This window comes from Aptenodytes patagonicus, chromosome 3 (assembly GCF_965638725.1).
Source record: "Aptenodytes patagonicus chromosome 3, bAptPat1.pri.cur, whole genome shotgun sequence".
In the NCBI taxonomy this organism is placed as follows: domain Eukaryota; kingdom Metazoa; phylum Chordata; class Aves; order Sphenisciformes; family Spheniscidae; genus Aptenodytes; species Aptenodytes patagonicus.
The window spans coordinates 40967224-40981601 of NC_134951.1; the positions used below are offsets into that span (position 1 = coordinate 40967224).

The window sequence follows — 14378 nt, forward strand, 5'->3', positions numbered from 1 at the left end:
AGAAATTTTTGAGGGTAACTTGCAAAACAAAGTGCTGGAATAGCTACTGCTTATATGCGCATTTGTGCATGGTTTTTCTAATTCAAGTTTGGGTGTCCCAAGTATCATTGAAGTTTTATTGTTCTCAAATTAAGATGATAGGCAAGTATTTTAATGCTGAACATTTTCTTACGACTTACTGAACTTCAGTAGAACTTAAGAATATGGCTTGAGGCTTAGCCAAGAAATGAAATGCTTTTATGATTAGGACCACTGATGTGGGGCTGGCTGAAAACATACTGCTAAGGTTTGAAGGTGTTTGCATGTATTGTGTAATTTTAGTAACATATTAATAATTCTTTTTTATGAAAACACAAGCAGATAAGACTGCATAAGGTTTCATGGGAGAATTATGTTTTGCTAAGGTCTACTGCTAAAGTAATCCTGCTTTGGTTATATGAATGTGTGTCGTTCGCATATTAACTTTTTTTTTCTGCTGTGAAGTGGAAAGACTCTATTTACCATGCCTTTATAATTTGAAGTCTCAGTATTAGTTTAAATCCTAAATTCTTATTCTGAAGAACAAAATATTATGTGTATAAGATTTTTTTTTTTGTTTTTCTTTAAGCATTTTCCCATGTGCCTGTAAGCCAAGGACAACTTATTATACCTAAAGAAGGCAATGAAAAACAACTTGCTATGGATGAAATGGAGAACTTCAGTCTGACTGTCAACCCTCTGAGTGACAGGCTTTCCTTGTTAAGTACCAGCAGTGAGACCATACCAATGGTTGTGTCTGATTTTGACCTTCCTGACCATCAAGTTGAAATACTGCAGAGTTCTGACTCTGGCTGCTCTCAGTCATCTACCGGGGACAACATCAGTTATGAAGTGGAAACAGAAAGCCTGAGTGCTCAAGATAGCTCTCAGACTCTGAGAGAAGACTCACCTGATGAAATTGTGCAACAAGTGGTTACAGATCTTATATGCAAAGTTGTAAGCAGTCTCGGAGAAGAGGCTGAGCCAGTTAAGCATAGTCTATACTCTGAGGATACTTCATGTAAATTCAGTCCTTTGGATAACTCTGTAGAGGTGACAAAAAATGAAGATCAAAATATTCAAAGTAGCCAGAGTAGTTTGCTTAGTAATGACAGCTCCCAGTTGCTATCGGCCTCAACTGAGACTGGACTTGAGAGCTTAAGAGATGAAATTTCAAGAAATAACTCTTCACCCTGTATTGCAGAAAGCCAGCAATCCCTCTCTGATCTCACTCTTGCTTCCACTGAATCGAAGTCCAGAAAGCGAAGCCACAGTAGTATTCAGTTCAGCTTTAAAGGAAAGCTAACAGAAAAAATGTCTGAAAAAGAAACAATTGTTAAAGAGGCTGGTAAGCAACCAGGTGCAAAACCTAAGGTGAAAATAGCCAAAAAGAAAGATGAAGAGAAGAAGAAAGCACAAACAGAGAAGCTTAAACAAACAAATGTCTTCTTTAGTGATGGTCTTGATTTAGAAAACTGGTACAGCTGTGGAGAAGGAGAAATTTCAGAAATAGAAAGTGATGTGGGGTCCCCAGGAATGCGAAAATCTCCCAACTTTAATATCCATCCATTGTATCAACATGTGCTGCTTTATCTCCAGCTGTATGACTCTTCAAGGACATTGTATGCTTTTTCTGCAATTAAAGCAATTCTGAAGACAAATCCTTCAGCTTTTGTAAGTGCTATCTCCACTACCAGTGTCAACAATGCATACACTCCTCAGCTTTCATTGCTCCAGAATCTTCTCGCCAGGCATCGAATATCTGTTATGGGCAAGGATTTCTACAGTCACATCCCAGTTGATTCTAATCATAACTTCCGGAGCTCTATGTACATAGAAATTCTTATCTCCTTGTGTTTATACTATATGCGGAGCCACTATCCAACTCATGTTAAAGTAACCTCACAAGATCTAATAGGAAACCGTAATATGCAAATGATGAGTATAGAAATTCTGACACTTCTCTTTGCTGAGTTGGCGAAAGTGATAGAAAGCTCTGCAAAGGGATTTCCTAGTTTTATTTCAGACATGTTGTCCAAGTGCAAGGTTCAGAAAGTGATCCTGCATTGTCTGCTGTCTTCTATCTTCAGTGCACAGAAATGGCACAGTGAAAAGATGGCTGGAAAAAACATAGTGGCTGTAGAAGAAGGTTTCTCTGAAGACAGCCTTATAAATTTTTCTGAAGATGAATTTGACAATGGTAGTACGCTGCAGTCACAGCTTTTAAAAGTACTTCAACGGCTGATTGTGCTGGAACACAGAGTAATGACTGTACCTGAGGAAAATGAAACGGGCTTTGACTTTGTCATAACAGACTTGGAGCACATCGGTCCCCAGCAGCCGATGACTTCTCTTCAGTATTTACATTCCCAGCCAATAACCTGTCAAGGCATGTTTCTCTGCGCAGTGATACGAGCTTTACACCAGCACTGTGCCTGTAAAATGCATCCCCAGTGGATTGGCCTTATCACTTCTACGTTGCCTTACATGGGAAAAGTTCTTCAGAGGGTTGTTGTTTCAGTGACGCTTCAGCTCTGCAGGAACTTGGATAATTTAATTCAGCAGTATAAATATGAAACAGGATTATCTGATAATAGGTATGTGTATGTACAGGTGTGTAGTCTTTTTAAGCAAATTTGATTGTGTTGAATTACTTTACAACCAGATTAACCCATTTTAAAAAAAAATGAATCTCTTATTTTAGGCCTCTCTGGATGGCATCGGTCACTCCCCCAGATATGGTTCTTACTTTATTAGAAGGGATCACAACAATAATTCATTACTGCCTCCTGGATCCATCTACGCAATATCATCAGGTAAACTTACCTGGGTGTCTGAGAGGTTCCTATGCAGTACATGTCAAATTAAGGACTGTGATTATATTAGCAGAATTGAAGATTGAGTGGGAAAAATACCAAATATATTGTCTTAGCTGTAAGTATGTTTTTTATTGATAATATACACATCTCAAACAGAAAAACAATTTTCCACTAATTATACTTTTAAGAGAATAGTTTTTGATTTTTTGTTTGTTTTGCTTTGGTTTTGGGGATTTTTTTTTGTTCCCCTGAAATAACTGAAATAGGAATTCCTTAACTTTGAGACCTCTAAAATGCTACTTTTTAGAGCTGGCTTCATTTGTGGAACTTCCCAGACTGATGCCTATCCTGTTACTTTCTGGCTGGACTGTGTTCATCTTGCAATATGTCAAAACATTCTGTTTCTGCTCCTTCTGTATATTCACAATTTGTCTTTTTAGTCAAGCAGTATTTTTAGATCTGATATTCTGAGCATAGTCTCTGTTAAGAATTTGGCCCAGATTCTGCAAGGAAATTTTTGCCCTGCTATCTCTGCAATCTTGGTTTTGCCTTTTTTTTGTTTGTTCTTATACACCTTTGCTTTCCATTCATTTAAAAGTAACTGAAAAGTGTTTATTGTTTGTGCAAGTAAATAATTTTGCCTAGAGTATTAGTTACACTTAAAATTTTGAAATAATTGTTTTGCCAAGGTATAGGCAGATGATACAAAATCGATTGCTGTACACATGAGGCCTCACATGTTCGGAATACATTGTACAACTCAGTCAAAAGATTCTTTAATTATTATTTTTAATAGATTCAAAACCTGTACATACTATAAGAATTATTGAAAAACTATTTTGAAAAAGAGTTAAGGTTGAAAGCTTCCATGTCCATTAAGTCTCAATTTACACTATTTTACTTATGCTGTTTATGTAGATATTTAATGCTCTTCCTCCCCTCTCCCCTTCAAATCCACTAGCTTTTGGTTAATGTAGATCAGAAGCACTTGATTGAAGCACGCAATGGGATCCTATCTATCTTGCATATGATCATGTCTTCCGTGACTTTGCTGTGGAGCATCCTTCACCTTGCAGATTCTTCGGAGAAAACTGCTGCTGCTGCTGCATCCGTTACCACTATTAATCTTGGGTCAACAAAGGTCAGAATATCAGGGATAATATCATTTAAGTTGTTCATTAATACCTTTGTCAAACTAAATCCAGTTCCATTCCCTAAATGTAAATTGAGTTTTAATATCCTTGTCCTCATCTACTCATCTACCTCAGAGGCAAGGCTTTTGTAAATGGGTATTGAATCTGCTTTTAAACTTGAGTGTATCAACTCAAGACAGCAATGTCTCACCGGTTTGCTTTCTACAAAGAAAATGAAATCCTTCCTGAAAAAATTTAAGCCACACTTTTATGCCTCAAAAGTTACAAAATATTCATGCAAAATCTTAACAAAAGAGAACTCTCCTCTTAAAACATCTAGTACTCAGACACTTATGAACTAGTTCCTTTATTCATTCAATTCCCATACAGTGATGTCACTGTGCACGGCGAAATGTCATAGCAGATAGTGAGCTAGTAATTGTAAAGAAGAGAACCTGAGAAGGGGTCAAATAGAACTATACTGAGAACACTGCCTAGCCCTCTTATTGGAAGCAGTTCAAACTTCTTATACTTCACATTATTAAATAGGAAATTGTCATTTAAATTTGAAATCTTTTAAAATAAGATTTCCTTAGTTAATTTGAATATATCAGATACTGCTTGTGATGATGCTACGTTACATCCTTTTCAACCTTTTTCATTCAGATTGAAGGAGTAAAAAATAACTTATCTAAGACTCCATGTCTTTGAACAGACAGCATCCATGGTCATATTTGTACTGCCAAGAGGGCTTCCTACTCACTGAAAGGAAGGGGGTCCATACTTGTTGATGGCCTATAATATTATGCTGCTTCTGTAAAAAAAGAAGATTTTGTACTCTGGTTAAACATTAACTGTTCTATACATCCCAGCTCTTCTTTAATTTGCCCAAATCTGTAGTATTCAAAAGAGCATTCAACATGTCCTGTATATGAAAAAGTCCTGTTTGAGTTCAGCTTGTTCGATGTAGTATCAGGATAGGTTATTTTAATTTTTCACCTCCATTGCTTTCGGGTAATGCTTTTGTAGCTGCCTTGGAGTTGGTGGATGTGGTTAAAAACACACAAAACTGGAATGGAATTTTGTGTCTTTGTTTGTTCTTTTAGGATTTCCCCATCACCCCTACTTCTTAATCTTTATCTCGCTTGCTACAAAGCAAGTCCATCACTATTTGTGGCAGACATGCACATCATCTTCCTTTCTTCTTTCTGATTACCTTGTACACATTTGGTAACTGTTATATCTCCACTTATATGCTTTTCTCCTGACTATACAAACCCATTTCTGCCCCTTCTTGTAGGTCATATTCCATATCACTAATCTTTCTTTTTATAGTTTGAGTACTGTCAGCTTGTGGTACATTTCTTGAAGTAAGGTGGTGTTGTGGTTTAACCCCAGCCAGCAACTAAGCACCACACAGCCACTCACTCACTCCCCACCCAGTGGGATGAGGGAAGAGAATCGGAAGGGTAAAAGTGAGAAAACTCATGGGTTGAGATAAAAATACTTTAATAATTGCAGTAAAAAGTAATGAAAATAATAATATAAAAATAATACAAATTGTAATGAAAAGGAAAATAACAAAGAGAGAAATAAAACCCAAGAAAGACAAGTGATGCAAATGAAAACAGTTGCTCACCACCAACCAACTGATGCCCAGCCAGTCCCCAAGCAGTGCCCCCCTGCCAACCTTCCCCCAGCTTTATATGCTGAGCATGACGTCATATGGTGTGGAATATCCCTCTGGTCAGTTGGGGTCAGCTGTCCCAGCCGTGTCCCCTCCCAACTTTTTGTGCACCCCCAGCCTACTCGCTGGCGAGCGGTATGAGGAGCAGAAAAGGCCTTGACTCTGTGTAAGCACTGCTCAGCAATAGCTAAAACATCCCTGTATTATCAACACTGTTCTCGGCACAAACCCAAAACATAGCCCCATACTAGCTACTGTGAAGAAAATTAACCCTACCCCAGCCGAAACCAGCACAGGTGTCCAAAACTGGACATGGTACGTGGTATCTTCTTTCAGGAGAAACATTTCGTGTCTTTCATGAAGTGCTGCTATTTATGAATGCTCTTTTCCTCTTCCTTGCAAAGTTGTCATGGTAAGTTTGTGATCCACTATAATCCCAAGACTTTTTTTTCTGTAGCACTGCTATCTAAATAGTTTCTCATCCTGAATCGCTAAAGTTGTTTATCCCTGCCTTTGCATGCAAAGATCAAGCCTTTATTGCACCTTATCTTTTTTCAGGATGCTTTTCGAGTTTCTCAGATCATTTTTAGTTCTGTACCTTTCTATCAGTTCCTTCCCACTTCGTTACCATTTGCAAATTTAACAAGTGTATTTTATCTTCCCTTGTCTTAGTCATGAATAAAATGATTGAAGAGTACCAGATGTAGAATAGAGCTTTATGAACCCTCTGAGTGCATCCTTCCGTTTTGATAAAAGTTAGTGATAGTTACCATCTAAGTATGGCTTTATAGCTAGCTGTTTTGAACATAATGCTGAGGTGCTTATCTAAAGGTGTATGTGTTCTGCTTCCACGTTTCAGAATTTGAGGCAGCAGATTCTCGAACTGTTGGGTCCAATTTCAATGAATCATGGTGTTCACTTCATGGCTGCTATTGCGTTTGTATGGAATGAAAGGAGGCAAAATAAAAATACTTCTAGGACAAAGGTATGTTTATACTACAGTGGTCACTTCAAATAGTGGTAATAGCTTTAAGTGATTTAGAAGCAGTAAGGAGAAAATTCAGACATTCCAGTGAAAAAATAGATATTACGAAATATGGAGAATATTTATATTATATTTCTAATTAGCAACTGTACTGTCAGGGAGCTACCAGTTTATTTTAGAATGGGATCATCTTCCTGAAGTCTTCAGGAAAAGATTAAGTGATTCCAAGTCTCTAGATGAACTATTAGTCACAAACATTTCAATCCCATGAGGCCAGCTGCCTTAATTTTGGCATAGGCATTGTCTGTGATGATAATCTGTGACATACATTTGATTCTTTTAGGTTATTCCTACAGCAGGTGAAGAACAACTTCTGCTGGTCGAGCTAGTTCGCTCTATCAGTGTTATGAGAACGGAGACTGTTATACAAACAGTGAAAGAAGTTTTGAAGCAGCCTCCAGCCATAGCAAAAGACAAGGTATGAAAACTGTAGAGATGCTATTGATTCATTTAATGTCCTCTTACTGAAGCTTAGAACACTGATATGGATACTTTGTTCACAAAGCTGAGCAGGTAATTATGCTGCTGCTCAGTACAGTGTGAAAATTTTCACAATATCTAATAGATGGATGAACTTTTGGAGGGAAGTCATACCTTCTCAAGTCATTACCATTTACTGAACAACTCCAGAATCCTGTTTACTGCTTCTGTACAAGACTGTGTTTTGTGGGGATAGGCTGCTTACATGAGGGAAACGGGTGCGTGCCCTAGCATCAGGTTGATTTTTTTTCAGGTGGGAAAGGGAAGTGGGGAAAAGAAGGAATTAAAAAAAGAAAAGAATAAATTTATGGAGAGATGCCTAAATGGACATTCGTAATGTCCTGTTAATGAATTAAGCTATATCTTCAGACACTGCAGTAACATTATAGCATTGTCAGTTTTGCCCTGGCAAGTGAGGAAAAAAAAAAGTCACTTTCTTCTTCCTGATGACAGAGGTTTTGTATCTTTTTCTAGAAACATCTTTCACTGGAAGTCTGCATGTTGCAGTTTTTCTATGCTTATACTCAAAGGTAAGACAAGAAATTAAATTTTATTTTTGTCATCAAGAAGCAGATGGACAATTTGAATATTTTGTATCTTTTTATAATCCCTAGGATGAGAAATAGCCTATGTAATATAGATCATGAAGAAAGAATGGTTTTGAACTGTAGGTGTCATAAAGAAAGGGATTTATTTTGCAAGTTCCCTAGTTCTGCATCACCTTTCTTCCCCCACCTAAAAATCCTGCAGAAAATCTGCCCCCTGCCCAAGGAAAGCTGATCTTAATTGTGCTGTAACTCATTGGTACTACTCCAACCTTGGACTGAAAATCATGTCTTTTGAGTACACCTAACGTTAAATGAAAAACCAAAGAATCTGTATGAATGTTGATTCACAATATCTGACAAGAGAATTGTGAGGTAGAAAGAAAATGGGGAATGCCTGAGGGAGATGATGCTGTTTTCATTGCCATCGCTGCTCTCTCTCTTAGGATTCCAGTGACCAGCTTAGTAGATAGCTGGGCCGCACTGCTGCTTCTGTTAAAAGATTCCATCCAGGTTGGTCTTCCAGCTCCGGGACAATTCCTCATACTTGGGTAAGTGCTCTTGATATTTGCAGTTTTCAAATAAGCCCAAATGTAAGTGTGTGAAATCATACTGAACTGTTAGTATTTTCAAATCTCTATCACTTATTTTTGAGTGGTAGAGCTATTGGATGAGTTCTGTGGGTTTTATCAAATTAGTTCCTTCTCTGAGGAATGGTTACATACATTAAATTTTACATTATAATATGATATAAGCCATGATCTTACCTTACTGCTTTTTTGAGCGATTCAGGCTCTTTAAACAGTAGGTTTAAGTTTCTGATTTTTCTTAGAAAATAACTACAATGACTATTTCTTAGGTATGTGTAGTTTTGCAGCCCACTAGAAAGGATTCACTTCCAGCATGAAAGCTGTTTGTGGAGTGTTAGAAATAAAATGTTGAATATGATTTTCTGTATAAAGCTTCAAGGACCATTTTCTTGAATTTCTGGAATTTGTCTTTCCTAGTAAACTGTCTCTAAAGATACTTTTGTGTATAGTTTAGTAAAACATGTTCTTGATAAACTATTATGGTATGATCAAAATTAACTTAAGAAACCTGAAAGGATGTTTTCTAGAATATTGATAAGTAGCAATGACTGAAGGTTTAGTAAGTAAGTATTGTGCACGTAAATTTCTTCAGATTTGTCCTAGCTCTTAAAATTGCCGAATAAGAGAACTTATTACTGTGAGAAGAAAATCCATATCTACTACTATCTTTTTTTCAGTGTTCTTAATGAGTTCATTATGAAAAACCCAAGCCTGGAGAATAAGAAAGATCAAAGAGATCTCCAGGTAAGAAATTTTTTGTATGCATCTCTCTTTTGAAAATACTGAACAATAAATGCTTGAAGGTACTAGAATTATCTATAGGTGATATAGATATATAACTGATATATCAGTTCTGTAGTCTGATATGACTCTTTAGTATCTTCTACTTAGTACTATTTATAATCTGTTGAAAAAGATCTCATTTTCTGTGGAGTTATTAATCACTGATAATATAGAACAGAAGTGATTTGAAAGCACTTCTATACTTAATTAGTTATATAGATTTTTCTACAAAAACACGTCAGGACAACAAATACAGCCCTTCTGCACAAAGTTCTTAAAACACTTGGGTTTTTTTCTACCAGGATGTAACGCACAAGATAGTGGATGCCATTGGGGCAATTGCTGGTTCCTCCTTGGAACAGACTACTTGGCTAAGACGAAACTTAGAGGTTAAGCCTTCCCCCAAGATTATGGTTGATGGAAACAACTTAGAATCAGATGTTGAAGGTAGTTTCATTTTCATCTTTATTTTAAACAAAACATTAATTATCAGGCCAACATGAACAGAGGACAGCTTTACTATATTTGAATACATTGAAAATGCTGCAGTATTGTTCAGGCATTAGTGTCTTACACAGTGTATCTGGCAAAGTCTGTACATCTTCAAAATATATGCTATTAAAATATGCTTGTAAGGTAAATAATGGCGTAAGAAAACTAACTTTGGACATTTTTTTATTATTATCTTCATTTAGATATGTTGTCTCCAGCAATGGAAACTTCAAACATAACTCCATCTGTTTATAGTGTCCATGCATTGACCTTACTTTCTGAGGTAAATGTCTCCTCAGATGTAATAAATACTGTCTTATAATAAACTTTTATATTGTGAAAAGCTTTGGACTAGAAGCTTGGGGAAAAAGGTTTGATGGGAACCACTGATGTGAATGGATTCTGGGTCCTGTCATGTAACAATATGTAAAATTTGTTACTAACCCAGTTACAAAGATTCAGTGAGATGGATGAGGCGAAAAGCACGGCCTTGCAGATGTGTAGTATAGGAAACTTTTTTGGTGGCAAACTTTGTGTATTATTAGTGGTGTTACTTACTGCTGATAACGCAGTCAATCTTTGATTATTTTTTTTGTTTGTTTGTAGCTTATCCTGTAGAATGCTTTGCCTAGGAGCTTATGCTTCTGTGTTTTTACCTTAGTTTGTTTTGAAAATGATGAGATCTTTATACTCTGGATATGCTGAATAGTAGATAAAAAGCAATTTGAGAGTGCATGATAATGTATCTTCCTCTACTTTTATAGGTTTTGGCTCATCTCTTGGATATGGTTTTCTACAGTGATGAAAAAGAGAGGGTTATTCCTTTGCTTGTAAATATTATGCACTATGTTGTTCCCTACCTCCGTAATCACAGGTATCTACAATTTATTGAATTGATGTAGATCTCTACAGCCAGTTGAAATTTGGTGGGTGACACTTAAGTTAAAACAGGCATGGTAAGGATTAGATGTCTATCAAACTTTCTATAAAGCAACAATTCAAAATTGTTTCATGTTGACTTTCTTTTTTTTGTTTAGTGCTCACAATGCATCCAGCTATCGAGCCTGTGTCCAGTTATTAAGCAGTCTTAGTGGGTATCAGTATACAAGGAGAGCATGGAAAAAGGAAGCATTTGACCTCTTTATGGATTCCAGTTTCTTCCAGATGGATGCTTCGTGTGTTAACCAGTAAGACTCTTTCCTGCTTATATCGATGGCTGTTACAAATTTTATGTATACCATTACAGAAGAGTATGTATAATGTGGATCAAAATTTCCCAACAGATTTCTGTTGAGAGAAATAGAGGAATATTCTCTATTTTAGATTACCATGTGAAATATGAAACTCGCTTACCTAAGGTATATTTCTATGCACAAGTCTATTTTTTTTTTTTCAATTTCAAGATTTTCCTCATAGAGAAAAAAAAAAGTGATTAACGTTTTATAGAATCATAGAATGGTTTGGGTTGGAAAGGACCTTAAAGATCATCTAGTTCCAACCCCCCTGCCATGGGCAGGGACACCTTCCACTAGACCAGGTTGCTCAAAGCCCTGTCCAACCCGGCCTTGAACACTTCCAGGGATGGGGCATCCACTTCTCTGGGCAACCTGTTCCAGTGTCTCACCACCCTCACAGTAAAGAATTTATTTCTAATATCTAGTCTAAATCTACCCTCTTTCAGTTGAAAACCATTACCCCTTGTCCTATCACTACATACCCTTGTAAAAAGTCCCTCCACATCTTTCCAGTAGGCCCCCTTTTAAGTACTGGAAGGCCGCTATAAGGTCTCCCCGAAGCCTTCTCTTCTCCAGGCTAAACAACCCCAACTCTCAGCCTGTCCTCACAGGGGAGGAGCTCCATCCCCCTGATCATCTTTGTGGCCCTCCTCTGGACTCGCTCCAACAGGTCCATGTCTTTCCTGTGCTGAGGACTCCAGAGCTGGACACAGTACTCCAGGTGGAGTCTCACCAGAGCAGAGTAGAGAAGGAGAATCACCTCCCTCTCTGCTGGCCACGCTGCTTTTGATGCAGCCCAGGTTGGCTTTCTGGGCTGCAAGAGCACATTGCCAGCTCGTATTCGGTTTTTCATCCACCAATACCCCCAAGTCCTTCTCTGCAGGGCTGCTCTCAATCCACTCACCACCCAGCCTGAATCCGTGTTTGGGATTGCTCCGATCCAGGTGCAGGACCTTGCACTTGGTCCTGTTGAACTTTGAGATTCACACAGGCCCACCTCTCTAGCCTGTCAAGGTCCTGCTGGATGGCGTCCCTTATTTTCTTTGAGAAGGGGGTTCGAGAAATATAGTTACAGTTTCAGATCAAATCATACCAAGTAAATGGTACCTATGTAGCAGGGAGCTTGGATTGGAAGCCTTAGCCTGAATTAAAAGAGCAGAAAAAGCTCTGTAAATATTCCTGTAAATTCCTGATTTTTTTTCTTGCTTTTCTGATTTGTGTACAATCTTCCTCTTTTAGTTGGAGAGCTATTATGGATAATTTGATGACACATGACAAAACCACATTCAGAGATTTGATGAGTAAGTATTTATTGATGTGGTAGTGACTTTTCTCCAAGGGAAACACTAAAAAAATGGAAAACAAATATCTTGAAGAAAACGTTTGTGCAACATTTATTCCAATCTGTTTGATTTATTCAATGTTTTTCATGTTTTCTTCAAGTACTTGTTTCTGGAGATCCATAAATAAGGTAACTTGAAGTGAGAGAATTTGACACCATCCTGGCACACAGTGAATTTTGCCTGTATGGTGAAGTTGATTAAGCAGAGCGGGTGGGGGTGGTTTTTGTTGGTTTTTGGTGGGTTGATTGGTTGTTAAGATCTGATGCTAACTCTGCTTAAGGAAAAATTGATTCTGCACATTCCAAACTTGTGAGCATCTATACCTGCAAACTGTGTTTTAAAAAAATGGCTAAACTCCCTCCCAAAAACCCCCAAACCCAGGCACTATTGTATATACTTACAAGTTTTCTTTCAACATGTATTTTAAATCACTGTGGTTAAAAATACAAATTGCAGAACATGGATCTTAACATCTGCTTTCGAACTACATTAATGCAATGAAAGTTAAGAGTTATTTCTGCCTTAAAGTGGAACAGAAGGGAAATTTTGAAGTGTCTCTCTGCACTATGCATTTTCTCTTTCAGCACGAGTGGCTGTGGCTCAGAGCAGTTCACTCAATCTGTTTGCTAATCGAGATGTAGAGCTGGAACAGCGTGCTATGCTCCTGAAGAGACTGGCTTTTGCAATTTTTAGTAGCGAGATAGACCAATACCAGAAATACCTTCCAGACATACAAGGTCAGTAAAAATGATACATTTAGTGGACTTCTGGAGTCTGATGATAACTGAGGAACATTTGTATGACAGGGTAACAGCAGGTAAATTTGTCCCCTGGAATATCGGTGTGTGTGGTACCGTTTCCATGGCTGGATGCAAAGTTTCTGCAGATTTTGGTTAGAACATTTTCATGATCACAGACTACACAGGCTTTGTGATTACCAGTTGACTTTTATCCAGATTATTCCAATGATCTGTCATTTTATACCTTGATCAATGTCCTTGGGTACCCGCAACATGCGTTTTGACATGAACATCCGAGGTATAAACACCTATCAACTAGAGATAAACAGAAAGGCTGACCTTTAAGAGGTTTTGAATTCTTCTAGCTGTTTTTTCTGCTGTTCTGTATACCTGACCTATTTATCACTGAAGAATATATCTTCCAGTGACCTTTTACATTAAGTGATTCAGAATGGGAGCTGTTTGGTTTTATTTGAAGATGATATAAATAGTTACAGCAGCAGCTTCTAGATATATTGTCTTTTAGTGCTACCAAGGTGGACGCTTTGGTCTCTTCCTCCATATGGAAAGTCAATTGCATCATCTTTCTTGTTTCATTTGTTCCAGGATTTATTCTTTGAAGTTTGGTTTTTTGTTGTTTTTTTTTTTTTCCCAGTCAAGTCAGTAGCTGGGTTTACCATGTTCAAGATATCAGGTGGTTTTACTGGTCTGAACTGCAAAGTGCATGTCTTGGTTTGACTGAAAAATTTCTTTATGTATCTGCCTCCATATATGTTGAATGCTTAGAGGTGGTTATGGTTAAATAAGAGCGTATCATCCCTGTGTAATATATCCCATGCGCTATGATGATGCAGCCTTTTAATAATATGTGGTGGGTTGACCCTGTCTGGATGCCAGGTGCCCACCAAGCCACTCTATCACTCCCCCTCCTCAGCTGGACAGGGGAGAAAAAAATACAACGAAAGGCCTGTGGGTTGAGATAAGGAGAGGGAGAGATCACTCAGCAATTACTGTCATGGGCAAAACAGACTCAACTTGGGGGGGGGGGGTGGTGGTGTTAATTTATTACCAATCAAATCAGAGTAGGATAATGAGAAGATAAAAACTAAAGCTTAAAACACCTTCCCCCCACCCCTCCCTTCTTCCCGGGCTTAACTTTACTCCCGATTTTCTCTACCTCCTTCCTCCCAGTGGCACAGGGCGATGCGGAATGGGGGTTGCGCTCCGTTCATCACACATTGTCTCTGCTGCTCCTTCCTCCTCAGGGGGAGGACTCCTCACACTCCTCCCCTGCTCCAGCATGGGGTCCCTCCCACAGGAGACAGTTCTCCACGAAATTCTCCAACATGAGTCCTTCCCACGGGCTGCAATTCTTCACAAACTGCTCCAGCATGGGTTCCTTCCACGGGGTGCAGTCCTTCAGGAACAGACTGCTCCAGTGTGGGTCCCCCACAGGGTCACAAGTCCT

At 38.2% G+C, this 14378-nt stretch overlaps 1 protein-coding gene across 1 annotated transcript in view; it reads left to right on the top strand.

The window, feature by feature from the left end:
* The window catches only part of DOP1A (DOP1 leucine zipper like protein A), a 70074-nt gene that overhangs the window by 45784 nt on the left and 9912 nt on the right, over positions 1-14378 (top strand). Inside the window, exons 20-33 of the mRNA XM_076333148.1 lie at positions 608-2615; positions 2723-2834; positions 3799-3978; positions 6517-6642; positions 6986-7120; positions 7657-7712; positions 8174-8278; positions 8995-9061; positions 9403-9547; positions 9796-9875; positions 10357-10466; positions 10630-10779; positions 12067-12128; positions 12755-12907. Coding sequence (XP_076189263.1) covers positions 608-2615; positions 2723-2834; positions 3799-3978; positions 6517-6642; positions 6986-7120; positions 7657-7712; positions 8174-8278; positions 8995-9061; positions 9403-9547; positions 9796-9875; positions 10357-10466; positions 10630-10779; positions 12067-12128; positions 12755-12907 — 3489 coding nt within the window. The remainder of the gene's footprint in view (positions 1-607; positions 2616-2722; positions 2835-3798; positions 3979-6516; positions 6643-6985; positions 7121-7656; positions 7713-8173; positions 8279-8994; positions 9062-9402; positions 9548-9795; positions 9876-10356; positions 10467-10629; positions 10780-12066; positions 12129-12754; positions 12908-14378) is intronic.